The following is a 19,614-nucleotide window of genomic DNA, read 5'->3' as shown; positions in this document are numbered from 1 at the left end:
GGGTTGTCTTCGATTCCTCATTGCATGACCACGAACACTAGGAATTTCTCAAAGTCAACCCTGAAGGCATACTTTGTTAGGTTCAGCTTCATTCGATACTTCCTAAGGGTGCCGAAGACTTCTTTGAGATTGGCAAGGTGGTTCTTGGCCTTTTTGGTCTTTACCAACATGTCATTCACGTACGCCTCCACGTTGCAGTCGAGTTGATCTTTAAAAATGTGGTTCACGAGCCACTGATAAGTAGCATCAGCATTCTTGAGACCGAAGTGCATCACTTTATAGTAGTAAAGTCCTCGGTTAGTGATGAAGGTTGTCTTCTCCTGATCGTCTGGATGCATCTGGATTTGGTTGTAGCTTGAGAATGCAACCATGGAGCTCAGGAGTCCATGCCCCGCCATTACGTCGACGAGTTGGTCGATCCTCAGTAGGGGGAAGCTATCTTTGGGATAGACTTTGTTCAAGTCGGTGAAGTCAATACATATCCTCCACTTTCTGTTGGCCTTCTTCACCATTACCACGCTCGCCAACCAGTCTAGGTATTTGACTTCTCAAATGATGTCGGCGTCGAATAACTTCTAGACTTCTTTGTTGATCACCTGCCACCATTCTGTGGTGAAGCTTCACTTCTTCTTCCTGATGGGTCGGTAGTGCGGGTCAGTTTTCAAGTGGTGGGTGATGACCTTGTCCTTCACTTGTTGTACGAGGTCATCCCGAAGACGATCTTCTAGGAGGGATCTGAGTTGGACCATCTTTTCAAGGTCTTCTTTGGAGAGCGACACCTGTATAAGAGAAATGGTACCTTCTCTCCACTGCTCATAGTTCCCTATTTCCTCTTCCATTAAAAGAACGCCTCTCTCCATCGCTCAGAATTCCTAGTTTCCTCTTCCTCTTTCACCAAAAGAATGTCTTAACACACCACCGTTGTATCTCCATCCCTGAAGTTGTCACCTCATTCCATCAACCCTTTCTCACTTAGATCCATCCTCTTGGCCGCACCACCCCCCTTAAATCAAATTTCAATTGAGGATGAAAATTCCCTTCAAAACAAATTAATAATGCATTCTTCATCACTCATTCACACTGATGAGGAAGTAACAGTTCATGTTGGAACTCGAACCATCACACAGGAAGACACACTCTGAGGAGCCACTTGTTGGTTTTTTGTATTTGTTGGTTTATAAAAACAAATGAGAACACTTCCATTGAAGAAGCAAGAGTGATCTTGCTAAAAACAAATGAAAATGAGAATGAAGCAGAATGAAGGCTATTAGAAATAGGACTGGCAGCAGGGATGGCTAATTCAGAGAAATCTATGTGGAGTGAATTCTTGAGGCCTTCTCATTCACTTCAATGAGTGTTGCTTGCCGGTTTTGGAACCCAATGTTTCCAATAGATGACAAATGGGAAAATGGTTGGAATGAGGTCGGTGGTGGTGAGGAGCAAGGGAGAGAGAGGGAGAGGGAGGGAAAGAGCAAGGTCGGTGCCATTGGTTCTAATTTCTATTGTTGTTATTTTTTTTTACTATGGCTTCTTTCCTTGGGTCATCATTCCCGACAAAAGATAAACGTACTAGAGCTATGCTCTCTGCAACAACAATCCTGGGCACCCCCAAGCCAACATTGGTAACCGAAGGATTATCTGACATTGCTTGTCAGAGAGCTGATCAGAGAGCCGCTAATAGTGGCAAGCAAGTTATGATAGTGCCAGTGTCTATAATGGTCCTAGAGGAGCAAAGCACTGTCTAGGGAGATGACATGGAGTTTAAGAGATTCTCAGATATGAGATTTGGACTGGATCTGACCACCAAAGGAGCTTGGAGCCTATGTACCAAATCTAAGATTTTTCAGTAAATCTCTGTTAGACCAATCCACCATGTGGGGAAAGAGGTGAGGAGAGAGAGAGATCGAAAGGGTATTTTCAGAAGTTTTGAAAAAAAAAATATTGGTTACATGATGCTATGTAACTGAGACTGATGATGGTAAGGGAATGAACTTTATTTTAAACTGTCAATCCAAAGCAATTTAAGTGGGAATATATGCAAAATATTAGACATTGATCTCAATGTCCAATGTGGCAAGATATAACTTTATCATCTGGGTCAATATTAGACACCCCGTTGCCTTCCTTAGGAGTAGGAGGTTTTCACTACTTTAATAAACCAGCCTAACAGCTGATGTAGTGCCCTTCATTCTAAGAGGGACATGGTGATCAGATTGGCTTCCCAAAGAATGCACCCCACAACTCATCCCCTCCGTGCATTGGGAATATCTCCTGTGCTTGTGATGGGGAGATATTCCCAATGCACAGAGGGGATGGGCGGTGGGGCCCCTATGGGGTGTGCTATGTGGGAAGTTGATCCCGTTTTAGGGATATGACCCAAGCCTTCGCAAAAGCCACGTGGCTCACCTCTATATTTGAGATGAGCATCACAACAAATAAGTGCCGATTGGAGTTAAGATTGGTGGCCCGCAAAAAGCGCCCCACATGCACATCTCAACCTTCATTGGGAACATCTCCCATACTTGCTTTGGGAGATGTTCCTAGTGCACGATTGAGATATTTGTGGGGCACATATGGGGTGCCCATGCAAACTCTATCGATTATCCATACCTGTTAGAGTCGGGCCAACTTTTGACTACCTTATGCCCCTGCTCGATTTATAAGCAAGGGTGGATTCGAGCTGAGCTGAGCTGAATACCTAGCTATTAAAGCTAGGCTCACAAAAAACCTATGGTGATTGTGCTCGAACTTGAGCTCAATTCAAGTTAAAGGCTTGAGCTTGAGTTCTATTCAACTCAAAAGCTTGAAGTTTGAGCTCAACTATAGGCCAAACTTTCAATAAAAATAAATAATTATATACATATATATGGGCAATTTCATTAAACTACCCCTACTATTTAGCTAATTGACTAACTCTATCCGTACTATTTACATATTGCCTTAAAGTACCTTTACTCTTTCTAATAATTGACATTGTCGTTAAGTGCTAACAAAAAGAAATGAAATGTCGAATTTGTCCTGCACTATTTCTCAAATTTCAAAATAAAACCCAATTGATGAGGAATTCTGATGATGTTTTGGAGATGGTTTGAATTTGCCCTTCCTCAAGATGACTATTGCAATTCCCAATCTCCATTCTTTGTCATTGTAGGGGAAGGATCCACCTAAGTCAAAGAAAGTTGTCACTGTTGGGGAGCTTATGAGAGTCTAGATGAGGGTTTGGGAGTAGATCTAGTTTCTTTTTTCTGGGTTTTGTCTTTTTACTTTTCTAGAGATGGGATTGTATACAGGGGTCCCGTCCTGTGAGGGCGCCTGATGAGTGTTTCAAAAACAGATCTAGTTTCCTGTTTCTAGGTTTTATCTTTTTTTTTTCTAGAGATGGGATGGTATACAGGGGTCCTGTCCAGCGACAAAGCCTGAATCGTTTCCACCGCTCATAATTCCCCGTCTCCTCCTCTTCCATTGAAAGAATGCCGCTCTCCATCGCTAACAGTTCCCACCCACTTCCCAGTCTCCTCCTCTTTCACCAAAAGAACGTCTTAACACACCACCATTTTATTTCCATCCCTGAAGTTGTCACCTCATTCCATAAACCCTTTCCCACTTAGATCCATCATCCTGGCCGCACCCCCCTCTTAAATTAAATATCAATTCAGGATGAAAATTCCCTTCAAAAGAAATATTAATGATGCCTTCTTCATCACTCATTCACAGTGACGAGGAAGTAATAGTTGATGTTGGAACTCAAACCATCACACAGGGAGACACACTAAGAGAATCCATTTGTCTATTTTTCGTATTTGTTGGTTTATAGAAACAAATGAAAACACCGCCGTTGAAGAAGCAAGAGCGATCTTGCTAAAAACAAATGAAAATGAGAATGAGGCAGAATGAAGGCTGCTAGATATACGACAGGCAGCAGGGATGGCTAGTTCAGAGAAATCTATGTGGAGTGGATTCATGAGGCATTCCCCTTCACTTCAATGAGTGTTGCTTGCCGGTCTTGGAATCCAATGTTTCCAATACATGACAAATGGGAAAATGGTGGGAATGAGGTCGGTGGTGGTGAGGAGCAAGGGAGAGAGAGAGGGAGAGAGAGCAAGGTCGGTGCTGTTGCCGCTGGTTCTAATTTCTATTGCTATTGTTTTTTCAACTATGGCTGCTTTGCCTGGCCATCATTCCCGACAAAAACTAAACATACTAGAGCTATGCTCTCTATAATAACAATCCTGGGCACCACAAACCAATGCTGGTAACTGAAGGACAATCTGACATTGCTTTTCAGAGAGATGATCGGAGAGCCGCCAACGGTGGCAAGCAAGTGATGGTAGTTCCTATGTCTATAATGGTCCCAGAGGAGCTAAGCACTGTTGAGGGAAATGACATGGAGTCTAAGAGATACTTAGATATGAGATTTGGACCGGATCTGACCGCCGAAGGATCATGTAGCCTATGTACCAGATCTAAGATTTTTCAGTTAATCTCTGATAGAATAGTCTGCTATGTGGGGAAGGAGGTAAGGAGAGAGAGATTCGAAAGGGTATTTTCAGAAGTTTTGAAAAAAACATATTGGTCATGTGATGTTATGCGACTGAGTGTGACGGAAAGTTAACGGTAAGGGAATGAATTGAAGGGATGAGAGATCCATCCCATGGGCGCCCAAAGATTGCGGAATAAGGGGGGTGAATTTCAAAAATTTTTCTCTCCCTTCAACTGGGAATCACATTCCCGATTTAGAAAATCATATTTTCAAGGATCATTCTTGAACCTTAAACTAAACCAGATCTGAACCAAAAGGAATAGGAGAGAATTATACCTGATACGGAGAAGTAATATCTCCCAACGAAGGTGTTCACACCCAAGGAAGGATTCAAAAACTGCTCCCACTGAAGATGGCGCAGTGCAGGATGGAGTAGAATCAGCAGTGTTCTTCCCCAAGAACTCTGTCCTTTGTAAGAAACGGTAGAATGGTACGTGAACACAGCTTCCTTTTCAATCCTTTCTCAAAGAACTGATGTCAAGATCCAATCTTGACTTCTCCCACGACTGGAGATCGAACTGGCAAATAGGGCGGCAAGAATAGGGAGGCGGCAAGAGAGTATTCGCAGGGTACAGAATTCTCTCTTCTTGATTTCAGCACTAAAGAGGATCTGATGTATATCTCCTAAAGGATACCGCCCATAAATCACAGTCTCTAATGCGTAACCCCAAAAGGATGTGGGTATCTCTGAGTGTATGAAAAGCGACCGGACCATATCTAATAAGGTCCGATTCCTCCTCTCCGAAACACCGTTAAGTTGTGGTGTAGCAGGAGGAGCTAATTGTGATACTATCCCATTGTCCTTTAAGTAGTCCCTGAATTCGTCAGAGAGATACTCGCCACCTCAATCTGATCGAAGGGCCTTAATTTCTCTCCCTAACTATTTCTCGACCTCTTGTCTAAACTCTTTGAACTTTTCAAAGGATTCAGACTTGTGTCTCATTAGGTACACGTAACCGTATCGTGAAAAATCATCTGTGAAGGTGATGAAATACACGTGTTGATTTCGTGTCCTAACACTCAGGGGACCACATACATCAGTATGTATTAGGTCAATTGTGCTTGTACATCTTTCAGGCTTATCGTTAAATGACCGTTTCATCATCTTGCCTTGTAGGCAAGGCTCACAAGTGGGAAGATCTTCTACAGTTAGAAAATCCAAAGGACCATCCTTTACCAACCTTGTGATTCGGTCAACACCGATGTGGCCAAGTCGATAATGCCACAGACACGTGGGATTAACTGTATCACCGGCTCTCTTCTTGGGGATTTCAGCCGACGTAGTTTCGGTTATGTTAGTTTCTAGAGAAGGATGTAGAACATAGAGACCGTTCTCCAGTTCCCCGTATGCGATGAATCTGTTGTTTCTTTTAATAGTAATCGTATTACTAAAGAAGACAGAATAACCATCTGCACACAGTTTTGAGACAGAAATCAAAATTCTCCTTAAATTTTGCACATAAAAATAGTCTTTCAGTACAATTGTTCCTTCTCTAAAAATTAACTCCACGGTTCCTATGGCCGCGGCTGCAACAGTTGCAGTAGTCCCCAAGTAGAGTGTGACTTCTCCTTCACTCAGCCTTCTGCTTACCTTGAACCCCAGCAGTGAGTTACAAGCATGAGTTGAAGCCCCGGAGTCAATACACCAAGACGCAGAAGCTACCAACAAATTGGTTTCTATAACACAAGTTTTGAAGTTACCTTTCTTGGATTCCAGGTAGGCAGGACAGTTCCTTTTCCAGTGGCCGGTCTTCTTGCAGAAATGACAAGCATCCGATGCTTTGTCTTTCTTCTGCTTCTTGCTCTTAGTGGCTTTCTTCTGAGGCTTCTTTGCCTTCCTCTTTCTCTTGCCAGCTTCAACAAGCATGGCTACAGGCTCATCCTTTCTAATCAGTTCTTCAGCTCTTTGTAACATATTGCTGAGCTCTTGTAAGCTGACATTCAGCTTGTTCATGTTATAGTTCATGATGAACGGATTAAAAGAAGGAGGCAAAGAGTTAAGGATAGCATCTATCTGGGTTGCAAGGTCCAGCCCGGATCCAAGAGCCTCCAGTTCGTTGATGTATCCCATCATCCGAAGACAATAGTCGTGAACTTGTTGACCCTTGGACATTTGTGCGGTCATGAACTATTTCAAGACCTTTTGTCGAGTAGAACAATTCTGCTCTTCATACATTGTGCTGAGACTGTCCAATATATCTTTGGCAAGTTCAATCTGATCGAACTGCCTCTGTATCGGGTTGTCCAAGGAGGCAATGATGTAACACCGGGCAAGGGAGTTTTTCTCCTCCCATTCTTGATAGTCTCTCCTTCGGGCCTCAGAAGCCCTTTCACCCGGACGCTCCGGGGCAGGATTCTTTGCCACTTTGTCCAGCTTTTCAGAAGCTAGGACCAGCATAAGGATTCTGTACTAGTCAGCATAGTTTGGGCCCTTCAACTTGTTGTCATCAAGCAGTTTTGCAAAAGATCCGTTTGCCATTTTCTGATAAAAGAGCAAACATCAGTCCACAACCTAATTTGATTCATGTTCATTTCATAGATATGGATTTTAATCTACGATCCATTTCCATTTATTCATCTCTGAGATTTCCCTCCTTTCTCAGTGACGGAGACTACAGGTTGTCTCTGGAAATGTGGGAAATCACATAGGGTGCATGGAGCCAACTGTTTCAGCTGCATAACCCCACCACCTTTCTGTGAATGATCATATCCACTCATCATATGAGTTTTCCCTTTGGCCTCTATCACACAAGGTTCATAGCCATTTTCAGGTAAACCTTTCTGTCCAGTGAGTGCTTACCCATCATATTCGTGAACGCCAAGGTACCGTGAGAGAGTTCCCATTTTCTGGTGAAGCCCCTCCCACATCGGTCTATGATGCCCTTATCATCTTATGAAACACTCAGACAAGTCCAACAGCAAATGGATAACCCATTTTCTGGTGCGTTTCCTCATTACTGAAGGACCCATCCTCATGCTAATGATGGAAGGCCTTTAGAGAGTTCATCATATGAATCTCCCTATCACATGCACTCATATTAGCTGGAGGGAACAAAATTATGCCCTAGTTTGATTTAGGGCAAACCAAAGTGGCTCCCACTGACTTTCATAAAGCTAGATTTCGGTGAGCCTTGAATCAACAAGCTAGATTTCGGTGAGCCTTGAATCAACTAGGGTTCCGCACAGAACCTCTTGATGAGGTGTGGGGCCCACCACTGAGGGAAGTCATCCAATGACCAAAAGGGACACCATGGCAATGATGTGCATTCAGCCATGGTGTGCGCAAGAGCCACTGTCAAATGAGCATGGGCCAAGTACTTATGGCCCATGTACGCAGCACATCACACATCCATACATCTCATGCAGGGATAAATTGATCCAATCAATTAATTATCTGTAAGGCCCGTTGGAAGCCCGTTAAAATTCCATAATATTAACCATTAATATTATCTAGGTATATGGGCTGAATTAGGGTTACCCAGTTTGGCCCATATAGTTTTAACCTTTAAAATGGGCTTTTGCAGTTTTAACTATTTAAAACTGGGCCTTTACAGGCTGGGCCGAATTAACCATTTAATTAAATATCAATCCTTATGCCCATTAGTGGGAAATTAGGGCTGACTTTCAGCCTTGATTAAACCCTAGAATTGGTCCAAACAGTTTGAACCAATCTCGGTTCGAAGGGTCTAGGGTTTGATTTTTAATTAAATCCTTAATTCAAGAAAATAATCTGAAATTAAATACTGATAAAAGGAAAAACAAGAATCAGTCAATCAGGGCTGTTCGCACAATCTTTCCTGCAAAACAATGGTTAGATCACAGAATGCAGTTTCATAAACTGCAAATCGCAAATAGCGTTTCTCTCATCTGCGAAATCTCCTTCTCTGCGAAATCTCTTTTTCTGCGCTGCCATCTTCGATCCAAAATAAAAATAAATAAAAATCTTATTTCTATTAATAATTACATTAGATCGAATACCTATACATTGAGTCTAGAAAATAAAAAAAATTATTTACAGACCCAAAAATAATTCAAGAACTGCAAAATCGCAGGTTCCCTGCGCAAACCAAGAATTCGATCTCCTCTTGTACGAACAACCCATAAATCAAGAAAATTATAAGAACAATTCTAAATAATAATCTGATTTATTTAAAATTAATTTCATATTATTTTCCCATCTATTTTGGGAACAAATTTCCCAAAAACCATATCTGCGCAAATTGGGTAGAACGCCTTCTCCCTAATTGCGCAGGTTCAGATCTGAAACAAAATGGTTCAAGATTTGAACCATGGCTCTGAAACCACTGAAGGGATGAGAGATCCATCCCATTGACGCCCAAAGATTGCGGAATAAGGGGGCGAATTTCAAAAATTTTTCTCTCCCTTCAACTGAGAATCACATTCCCTATTTAGAAAATCATATTTTCAAGGATCATTCTTGAACCTTAAACTGAACCAGATCTGAACCAAAAGGAATAGGAGAGAATTATACCTGATATGGAGAAGTAATATCTCCCAACGAAGGTGTTCACGCCCAAGGAAGGATCCAAAGACTGCTCCCACTGAAGATGGCATAGTGCAGGATGAAGTAGAATCAGCAGTGTTCTTCCCCAAGAACTCTGTCCTTCGCAAGAATCAGTAGAATGGTACGAGAGCTCAGCTTCCTTTTCAATCATTTCTCAAAGAACTAATGTCAAGATCCAATCTTGACTTCTCCCACAAATGGAGATCGAACTGGCAAATAGGGCAGCAAGAACAGGGAGGCGGCAAGAGAGTATTCGTAGGGTGTAGAATTCTCTCTTCTTAATTTCAGCACTAAAGAGGATCTGATGTATGTATGTTCAAGGCTGCCGCCCCCTCCTTCCTTTTGTTAACTTAAAAGATCAGCTCCTAATCCCATTAGGAGCTGCTTATCCAAATCATATTTGGATCAACCTTCTTTTCTAGTGATAAGGATAAACTCTTATCTTATCTCAGATTAGATTAGTTTTCTCCTAATCCTATTAGGATGTTTCTAGATCTGAATCACATTCAGATCTGGACTCTTTGAGTTGATAAGATTAAGACCCTATCCTATCTTCTAATCCATCTCAGAATTCGCCCCTTTAATTAACTAAAAAAATAGCCCAGTTTGAAATGGGCTTTAGGCCCATTAAGCTTATGTGCTCACTTAACCTTCCTATCTGCTACCCAGTTGGGCTTCCTTGTATGGCGTGGGACACAAGCATTGATCTACACATCAGCCACATGGGTTCGGCCCAGCCTTTGTTACAAGGACTGGTCGAATACACTGTTAAAGATAGTGCACCCCTTGAAACCCATCAAATGGGCTCTATGGGCCCAGCACTTACCCTAAGTGGTCCCTGGGCCAAGCCACCTTGTAACACCGAGCGACTGTGGGCAGATGCAAGATTAGCCCATCAGGTATTATCCTCAATGGTCTTACACTTAACCTCTCAGCCCTTAATGATCATACACTGCCCGACAAGAGAGGACCTCTCCCTCGGCTGCAAGGAACAGTGTTGCACTCTCCACTTATATGGATCCCAAGAATTAAAACCTTTTTGCAAACATTTTAGAAACCATAATATATATACTTTTATATCTCATATAAAATATACTTTGCAAAACAAATCTCAACAGTTGAAATCGACTGCTGGCAGTCTTGGTTTCCAACAGTGAGAGTGCATCCCCGATCATTACCTTTGTCCGACAAAGGGGCTGATCCTGTCACTATGATCACCCACTCAGATGAATTCTCAGATTGTCCCAACATACCCAGGTTTTGACCCCCGCTAAGGATCACACTGATTGGTACATCAAAGACAGCCCGATCCGACACCTAGTGCAGTATCATAATCGAATCTAGGGGTCGGGTGTAACTTTCCAGTTTTGCCCATCAATCTCCAAGGTCCAGGGCAATACTAGAAATCTGGTCCAGTTCAAAGATTCAATTAATCCCACACTGTATGTGCCTAGGGTCTCACCCCGGTAGCTGAGACAAGCCACCCCAACCGACTTGGTGGCACCACAGTGTCAGCCTTGTCAGGATAGGTCTCCCCAGACCGACCCACTGGCTGTGAACATTCTAAACTAACATGAGTCTCAATAAGTGTCCAATTTAAGGGTATTACACAGAAACATACCAAGGGAACATGAATCAAATATGCACTTTTATTCATTTACAATAAACTCATAAAGTACATCAATTTTGATTGAAGCTAAGGGCATACAAAAATGTCTAACAATAATGATATCATCACATACCTTTAGCAAATTAAGATTTCCTTCATTTTGATCACTTTTCAATTCAAACACTGAAAGGCAAAATGTTTCCATTTGTAGGTTTCCATAATATCATATATCATATGATGAAACAACCAAACCTAGTGATTTTTTCCAAGAAAGTTGAAGAAAACTTGAAAAGTAGTAGTGAAAATAGTAGAGCAATATTCTGCAAGGAAAGTTCGATCTGCTTGTATTTCTCTCCTACCCAATTTTAATGAACAAATTTTTCCATTTGTTTTCTCTTCCTTTCGGTCTTTTAAGAGTTATTGTATTATGTTTCAGACAAATTCCAAAGAATGGAAGGACACCATGGATAGTTAAAAAACTATTCAGCCATGCGCCTTCCTTAGTGGTTCATGGACGCATAGAACTATAGAAGTAGTAAAGAAAATTGAGAAGGAAAAGGGAAATTAAAATTGATCCACAAGATTCCATAAAAAACCATCAAAGATCTAGAGAGAGAATGAAACCCAAGAAGCAAAGAACATAATCTCTTCCCTTGAATGAATCTAGTAGTTGTTACAGACTTACAGTAAAAAAAAGAAAGCCAAAGGTGTTTGTCCGATTGGGCTTGACTCTTAGGGCAGTTATAGGGACAGGGAAGCACTGGCTCGTTGTCCTTCCAATTGTAGGAGCGGGAGGTTTTCGTCGCTCTGTGAAGCCAGCCTGATGTGGTTCCCTCCACTCTAAGTGCCATACGACCCAAGCTAATGGATAGTGTGCTAGCCAGTAAGGCCTATCATGTCCATCTAATCCGAGCGTGATGTGGATAATTCCTACGGTTGTGCGGCATGATCCTGATGAGCTCGGAGATAGCTGGCATGATTCTAGAAGTCTGATGTGTTACCTCGGTGAGTTAGGCAATCCCGAGCTACCCATACCTTGGTCATTGCCGAGGTGCCTGAGACGCCCAAGGTGGCTTGGCCCACCGAGGTGGAAAGTGGTGCTAAGATAGTGGTAAGTGCTGACTCACAGTCAAATTGACAGGTCGCGTCCACGTGTCCTCTGTTTACTAGGTTAGGCCAAATCACCCTTCATCAATTATTATTATTATTGTTATTATTATTATTATTTTTATTATTATTATTATTTGTATATATGTATGTATGTAGCTATTTGAGTTTGGTTCGAAGCTCGGTTGAAACTGAATCAAATTTGAATTGCTCGTAAAGAGCTCGACTCATGGCCAATCCTAAATCCAAGACTTAGTGAAAATAATAAAAATTTGTTATAGGCAAGATGACTTTTATAACCCGCACCATTGAAGTGGTATCCCATAACCCAAACTATTTTTCCGAGTAATCCCACTAGTCACCCAAGATTCTACCACTAAGACCCAACCACCTGAAATAATATTCCATCGGTGGCCATGGTAGTACACTTGTTCTAGACTCCTAGTATTATATATTGAAATAATTTTTATTTTAATAGTTATCAAAATTTTTATTTAATGACTAATAATTCAAAAAATAGAAGTAAATACCATAAAGACATCCATATTTGTAGTAGAGACTTGAGATTAAGGGTACGCATGGATTCGGTTTCAAGGCAGAACCTATAACCTACCATATAAGAATTGGTCAAAATTCCATGGGTTTTATTCGGTTCTAAGGCAGAACTTATAACCTAGTTTATAAGAATTGGTTAGAATTCCAAAATTCAGGATTATGTGTGATTAGTTCAACAAATCAACAAAGCGTTTGTAGCCCAACGGTTAGGATAATTGCCTTCCAAGCAATAGACCCGGGTTCGACTCCTGGCAAACGCATTCTGATGTTATTCTTTAGTTTGTAGATAATTAATGCTTTCTCATGCATGGGTAATTTAATTAGCAATATTTTTTTTCATTAATTTGTAGACCCGGGTTCGACTCTCGGCAAACGTTTGTAGTTTAATTATCAATATTTTTTTCATTCATGGGTAATTAATTAATTTACTATTAGTGGTTTTCATTTTTAGTTATCAAAATTTTATTTTGAAACAATTTTTATTTTTATAGTTATCAAAATTTTTATTTAATGGATAATAATTGAAAAAAGGGAAAATTCCTAATAGATACCCTATACTTTAGGAAGATTGCCAATTTAGTAACCGAATTTTAAATTCCAACTTTTGAAATAAAATACACTGTTCATCACCTTCTTTCTCAACAAAATGAATCAGAACCGAAAGGGCTCGCCGCTAGCCACCACCATAGCCTACCGGAGGGGTGATGTTCTCAGTTCGCCACCGTAACCGCCACCATGGCCCATGCTTGACACTCAAGCTTTACGTCAGACTTGGAGATGCAGGAAATATAAAATTAAGACTAAATTAAAAAAAAAAATCTGAATCAAGAGATTTTCTTTTGCCACTAATGCGTTTCTGTGTCTAGATATCACAGCCACCTGTGCTTCATTTAGGCTGTATTGTGCTGTATTCCAAGCTGGGGGTTTCTATTTCATTGTTATTTTCTCTTTTTTTTTCCTGTTGTTTCATTCATTTGTAAAGTAGTCGATCAACCGTCAAGCAATAAGGGCGAAGTGTTGAAAGAAATCCAGTATAGAGAAAGAGATCTCACTTTGCTTGGAGTTTTATTCACAGGCATGTTGCCTGCAACCATGTCCAATTCAACCTCCTTGTCCGAGGAAGCTAGTGTCTCTTCTGGTACTAGAGTTCAGGACTTAAGTAGCTTGAAACCTATGTTCTCTGTCATTTCTCAGCAGCCGCAACAACAGAAGATCAAGAGGAAGAGAAATCTCCCTAGAAACCCAGGTAAATGTCCCTCCTTGTTCTTCATTTTCGTTTTTATTGTGTTGGATTTCTTGCAGCTGATTCTAATTAATCTCCCTATATGTGTCTTTTATTTTATTGTTTCAGACCTAGATGCTGAAGTGATTGCTTTATCCCCTAAAACTCTATTGGCAACCAACAGATTTGTGCGCGAGATCTGCAACAAGGGTTTTCAGAGAGATCAGAACCTTCAGTTTCACAGGAGAGGCCATAATCTTCCGTGGAAGCTGAGGCAGAGAACCAGCAAAGAGATCAAAAAGAGAGTCTATGTGTGCCCCGAGCCTTCATGCGTTCATCACCACCCTTCAAGGTCTGTCGGTGATCTCACGGGAATTAAAAAACACTTCTGCAGGAAACACATATTACTCGACTGGAAGGTTCTATCTTTAGGTCGGTGTAGAAGGATTTGAATTTACGATTTGTTAGTGATGAGGATTCGAGGAATGCCGAACCTACAAACAATGCTCTGCCAAAAGATGTTTCAGGCATTCTGTGCAGTGATGTGTGCCAGGGCTTTGGCATCCACCCACTTGGTGAAGTAGTCCATTATGACAAGGAGGAATTTCTTTTTCCCGACTTTGGTAGGGATAGGTCCAAGGATGTCCATTCCCCACTAAGCGAAGGGCCACAGACTCATGATCGTCTTCAGAGGAACTACTGGCTAATGAAGGTTCGAGTGCCTTTGACAAAAGTTGCATTTTCTGACGAGTTGGACTGCGTTTTGCTTCATGGTCGACCAGAAGTAGCCTTGTTGAAGTGCCTTATGATCCAGGGTTCGAGCACTGAGGTAGTCTTCGTAGATACCATCGTGTATCTTCCTATGGACATAGTCGGCCTTAGAAGGGAGGAGACACCTTAGGTAGGGGAGAGTGTGTTACTGGTGGTAGAGTTGTTCCTGGATGAGGTAGTACCGGCTGACCTGTGTACGAGCCTCTTGGCCTCAATTCAGTCTTTCGGTAGCGTGCCATCCCAAAGGTATTGTGTTATGGGCTCCATTTAGGATGGGCCTTGCTAAACAGGGAGGATGAGGAAGGTTGTTGCTGAGATGCTTGGCTGAGCTACTGTATCCATCTGGACCGTTAGGTTGAGGTTTGCCTATGGTGAGCTAGTGAGCTTTGAGAGTGCGTCAAATTGTACATTCTCAACTCGAGGGACCTGTTGGACGATGAAATGTTCAAGCCACTGGATGAGTTCTTGCACCCTTTGTAGGTAGCTCATCATGGTTGGTGTCCTTGCCTCAAATTGGTTATAGATCTGGTTGACAACCAATTGGGAATCACTAAAGGCTTTGACTCGTCCGGCACCAAGGTCTAGGGAGAGCCAAAGTCCAGTAATTAGAGCTTTGTACTCAGTTTCATTGTTGGATGCCTTGAATTCAAACTTGAGGGCATGCTCTAATATGGTCTTGTCTAGGATGAGGAAGATAAGTCTAGCTCTGCTACCTTGTTGGTTGGATGAGCTGTCCACATTTTGATTCCAAACCGATGGTGGTGCAACTGGACCTTGTTCTAAGAAGGTGCACTCAGCCAGGAAATCGGCCAAGGCCTGGGCTTTGATGTCAAACTCGCTTAGTTTTGTGCTCCATTTGACTATGTGGTCAGATGCTTCAACCTTTGAAGAACTTGTTTGAGAGATTGGTCGGTAAGCACTCAGACGTTGTGGGCTTGGAAGTTGGGCCTAAGCTTTCTTGCTGAGGTGACTAGGGCTAGGGCGACCTTCTCTAGATTCTTGTACTGGGTTTTTGTGCCATTGATGAACTTGCTGGTGTAGTAGATCGGCCTTTATGTCCAGTCTTTCTCCTTTACTAGTACCAAGTTGACCACCTCTCCAGCCGAGAGATAGAGTAGTAGCAATTCTCTGGGGCTCAACTTTGTGAGTAGAGGTGGCAAACTCAGATACCTCTTCTGTTCCTAGATGGACCATTTGCATTTCCCAGTCCACTGGAAATCCATAATCGTTTTTAGGGACTTGAAGATGGGTAGGCAATGGTCCGCGGATTTTGACATGAACCTGTTGAGGGCGACCACTCATCCGATGAGGCATTGCACTTCTTTCTATGTCCGAGGTGATTGCATATCGAGGATGGCCTTGATCTTCTCAGGGTTGTCTTCAATTCCTCGCTGCATGACCACGAACCCCAAGAATTTGTCAGAGTCGACCCTGAAGGCATACTTTGTTAGGTTTAGCTTCATTCGATACATCTTGAGGGTGCCAAAGACTTCTTTGAGATTGGCAAGGTGGTTTTCAGCCTTTTTGGTCTTTACCAGGTTGTCGTTCACATACGCCTCCACGTTGTAGCCGAGCTGATCTTTAAAAATGTGGTTCACGAGCCACTGATAAGTAGCATCAATGTTCTTGAGACTGAAGGGCATCACTTTATAGTAGTAAAGTCCTCGGTCAGTGATGAAGGTTGTCTTCTCCTGGTCATCTGGATGCATCTGGATTTGGTTGTAGTTTGAGAATGCAACCATGAAGCTCAAGAGTTCATGCCCCGCCATTACGTCAACGAGTTGGTCGATCCCCGGTAGTGGAAGCTATCTTTGGGATAGACTTTGTTTAAGTCGGTGAAATCAATACATATCCTCCACTTTCTGTTGGCCTTCTTCACCATTACCACGCTCGCCAGCCAGTCCAGGTATTTGACTTCTCAAATGATGCCGACATCGAATAGCTTCTAGACTTCTTCGTTGATCGCCTGCCACCGTTCTGAGGTGAAGGTTCTCTTCTTCTTCCTAATGGGTCGGTAGTGCGGGTCAGTTTTGAAGCGGTGGGTGATGACCTTGTCCTTCACTTGTTGTACGAGGTCATCACGAAGATGATCTTCTAGGAGGGATCTAACTTGGACCATCTTCTCAGGGTCTTCTTTGGTTACCGACACCTGTATAAGAGAAATGGTACCCTCTCTCCACTGCTCATAGTTCCCTATCTCCTCTTCCCCTAAAAGAAAGCCTCTCTCCATCGCTCACAATTCCTAGTCTCCTCTTCCTCTTTCACCAAAAGAATGTCTTAACACACCACCGTTGTATCTCCATCCCTGAAGTTGTCACATCATTCCATCAACCCTTTCCCACTTAGATCCATCCTCCTGGCCGCACCACCCCCTTAAACCAAATTTCAATTGAGGATGAAAATTTCCTTCGAAACAAATTAATAATGCATTCTTCATCACTCATTCACACTGATGAGGAAGTAACAGTTCATGTTGGAATCGAACCATCACACAGGAAGACACACTATGAGGAGCCACTTGTTGGTTTTTTGTATTTGTTGGTTTACAAAAACAAATGAGAGCACTTCCATTGAAGAAGCAAGAGTGATCTTGCTAAAAACAAATGTAAATGAGAATGAGGCAGAACGAAGGCTGTTAGATATAAGACAGGCAGTAGGGATGGTAATTCAGAGAAATCTATGTGGAGTGAATTCTTGAGGCCATCTCCTTCACTTTAGTGAGTGTTGCTTGCCGGTCTTGGAACCCAATGTTTCCAATAGATTACAAATGGGCAAATAGTTGGAATGAGGAGCAAGGGAGAGAGAGGGAGGGGGAGGGAGAGAGAGCAAGGTCGGTGCCATTGGTTCTAATTTCTATTGTTGTTTTTTTTTTTTTTTACTATGGCTTCTTTCCTTGGGTCGTCGTTCCCAACAAAAGATAAACATACTAGAGCTATGCTCTTTGCAACAACAATCCTGGGCACCCCCAAGCCAACATCGGTAACTGAAGGATTATCTGACATTGCTTGTCAGAGAGTTGATCGAAGAGCCGCTAGTGGTGGCAAGCAAGTGATGATAGTGCCAGTGTCTATAATGGTCCTAGAGGAGCAAAGCACTGTTTAGGGAGATGACGTGGAGTTTAAGAGATTCTCAGATATGAGATTTGGACTGGATCTTACCACCAAAGGAGCATGGAGCCTATGTACCAGATCTAAGATTTTTCAGTTAATCTCTGTTAGAGCAGTCCACCATGTGGGGAAATAGGTGAGGAGAGAGAGAGATCGAAAGGGTATTTTCAGAAGTTTTGAAAAAAAAAATATTGGTCACATGATGCTATGTGACTGATCATGATGACGGTAAGGGAATGAACTTTATTTTAAACTGTCAATCCAAAGCAATTTAAGTAGGAATATATGCAGAATATTAGACATTGATCTCAATGTCCAATGTGGCAAGATATAACTTTATCATCTGTGTCAATCTGATTCAATGGGTGCGAGCATAACCAAATGTCATTCTTCCAGGCCTCCCCACTAATGAACCAAGGTTCTACAACTAAGATGCAATCACCTGAAATGGTGTCCAATTGGGTGGTCATGGCTAGATAATGATATCATCACATACCTTTAAAAAATTAAGATTTCCTCCATTTTGATCACTTTTAAATTCAAACACTGAAAGGCAAAATGTTTCCATTTGTAGGTTTCCATAATATCATATATCATATGATGAAACAACCAAACCCAGTGATTCTTGCCTGGAAAGCTGAAGAAAACTTGAAAATCCATAGTGAAAATAGTAGAGCAACATTCTGCAAGGAAAGTTCGATCTGCTTGTATTTCTCTCCTACCCAATTTTAATGAACAAGTTTTTCCATTTGTTTTCTCTTCCTTTTGGTCTTTCAAGAGTTATTGTATTATGTTTTAGACAAATTCCAAAGAATGGAAGGACACCATGGACAGTTAAAAAACTATTCAGTCGTACGCCTTCCTTAGTGATTCATGGATGCATAGAACTATAGAAGTAGCTAAGAAAATTGAGAAGGAAAAGGGAAATTAAAATTGATCCACAAGATTCCATAAAAACCAATCAAAGATCTAGAGAGAGAATGAAACCCAAGAAGCAAAGAACATAATATCTTCCCTTGAATGAATCCAGTAGTTGTTACAGACTTACAGGAAAAAAAAGAACGCAAAAGGTGTTTGTCCGATTGGGCTTGACTCTTAGGGCAGTTATTGGGACAGGGAAGCACTGGCTCCTTGTCCTTCCATTTGTAGGAGCGGGAGGTTTTCGTTGCTCTGTGAAGCCAGCCTGACGCAGTGCCCTCCACTCTAAGTGCCATATGACCCAAGCTAATGGATAGTGTGCTAGCCAATAAGGCTTATCGTGTCCATCTAATCCAGGCATGATGTGGATAATTCCTACGGTTGTGCGGCATGATCCTGATGAGCTCAGAGATAGCTAGCATGATTCTAGAAGTCTGATGTGTTACCTCGGTGAGTTAGGCAATCCCGAGCTACCCATACCTTGGTCATTGTCGAGGTGCCTGAGACGCCCGAGGTGGCTTGGCCCATCGAGGTGGAAAGTGGTACTAAGATAGCGGTAAGTGCTGACTCACAGTCTAATTGACAGGTCGCGTCCACGTGTCCTCTGTTTACTAGGTTAGGCCAAATCACCCTTCATCAATTATTATTATTATTGTTATTATTGTTATTATTATTATTATTATTATTATTATTATTATTATTATTATATGTATATATGTATGTATGTAGCTATTTGAGTTTGGTTCGAAGCTCAGTTGAAACTGAATCGAATTCGATTTGCTCGTAAAGAACTTGACTCATGACCACTCCTAAATCCCAGACTTAGTGAAGTGGTATCCCATAACCCAAACTATTTTTCCCGGTAATCCCACCAGTCACCCAAGATTCTACCACTAAGACAAAACCACCTGAAATAATATTCCATCGGTGGCCTTGGTGGTACACTTGTTCTAGACTCCTAGTATTATATATTAAAATAATTTTTATTTTTATAGTTATCAAAATTTTTATTTAATGACTACTAATTAAAAAAATAGAAGTAAATACCATAAAGACATCCATATTTGTAGTAGAGACTTGAGATTAAGGGTACGCATGGATTCGGTTTCAAGGTAGAACCTATAACCTACCTTATAAGAATTGGTCAGAATTCCATGGGTTTTATTTGGTTCTAAGGCAGAACCTATAACCTTGTTTATAAGAATTGGTTAGAATTCCAAAATTCAGGATTATGTGTGACTAGTTCATCAAATCAACAAA

The 19,614-nt window shown here is 41.7% G+C and overlaps 1 protein-coding gene and 1 non-coding gene across 2 annotated transcripts; one reads left to right on the top strand and one right to left on the bottom strand.

Moving 5' to 3' along the window:
* The first annotated feature begins 12,524 nt into the window (after positions 1–12,524).
* On the top strand, positions 12,525–12,596 carry TRNAG-UCC (transfer RNA glycine (anticodon UCC)). Its single transcript has one exon. It is a non-coding gene; the product is annotated as a tRNA-Gly (tRNA).
* A 2,099-nt stretch (positions 12,597–14,695) lies between these two features.
* Positions 14,696–15,643, bottom strand: LOC148843505 (uncharacterized). The gene is made up of 2 exons (XM_088959423.1): positions 15,359–15,643; positions 14,696–15,211 (listed from the first exon to the last, which is right to left on the bottom strand). Exons 1-2 carry the CDS (start codon positions 15,641–15,643, stop codon positions 14,696–14,698), a joined length of 801 nt encoding a protein of 266 aa, XP_088815549.1.
* Positions 15,644–19,614: the final 3,971 nt, after the last annotated feature.

The sequence above is a fragment of the Nelumbo lutea genome, chromosome 8 (genome assembly GCF_056320005.1).
Source record: "Nelumbo lutea isolate HS-2025 chromosome 8, American lotus-T2T, whole genome shotgun sequence".
Classification (NCBI taxonomy): Eukaryota; Viridiplantae; Streptophyta; class Magnoliopsida; order Proteales; family Nelumbonaceae; genus Nelumbo; species Nelumbo lutea.
The sequence above is the reverse complement of the archived record's forward strand: the minus strand, read 5'-3'. Positions and strand labels throughout refer to the sequence as shown.

Coding starts and splice junctions, on each gene's coding strand:
- LOC148843505 (XM_088959423.1), bottom strand. CDS start 15,643: ATGCCTCATCGGATGAGTGGTCGCCCTCAACAGGTTCATGTCAAAATC. Junction 15,212..15,358: donor CCGATCTACTACACCAGCAA/GTTCATCAATGG, acceptor AGTTCTTCAAAG/GTTGAAGCATCTGACCACAT.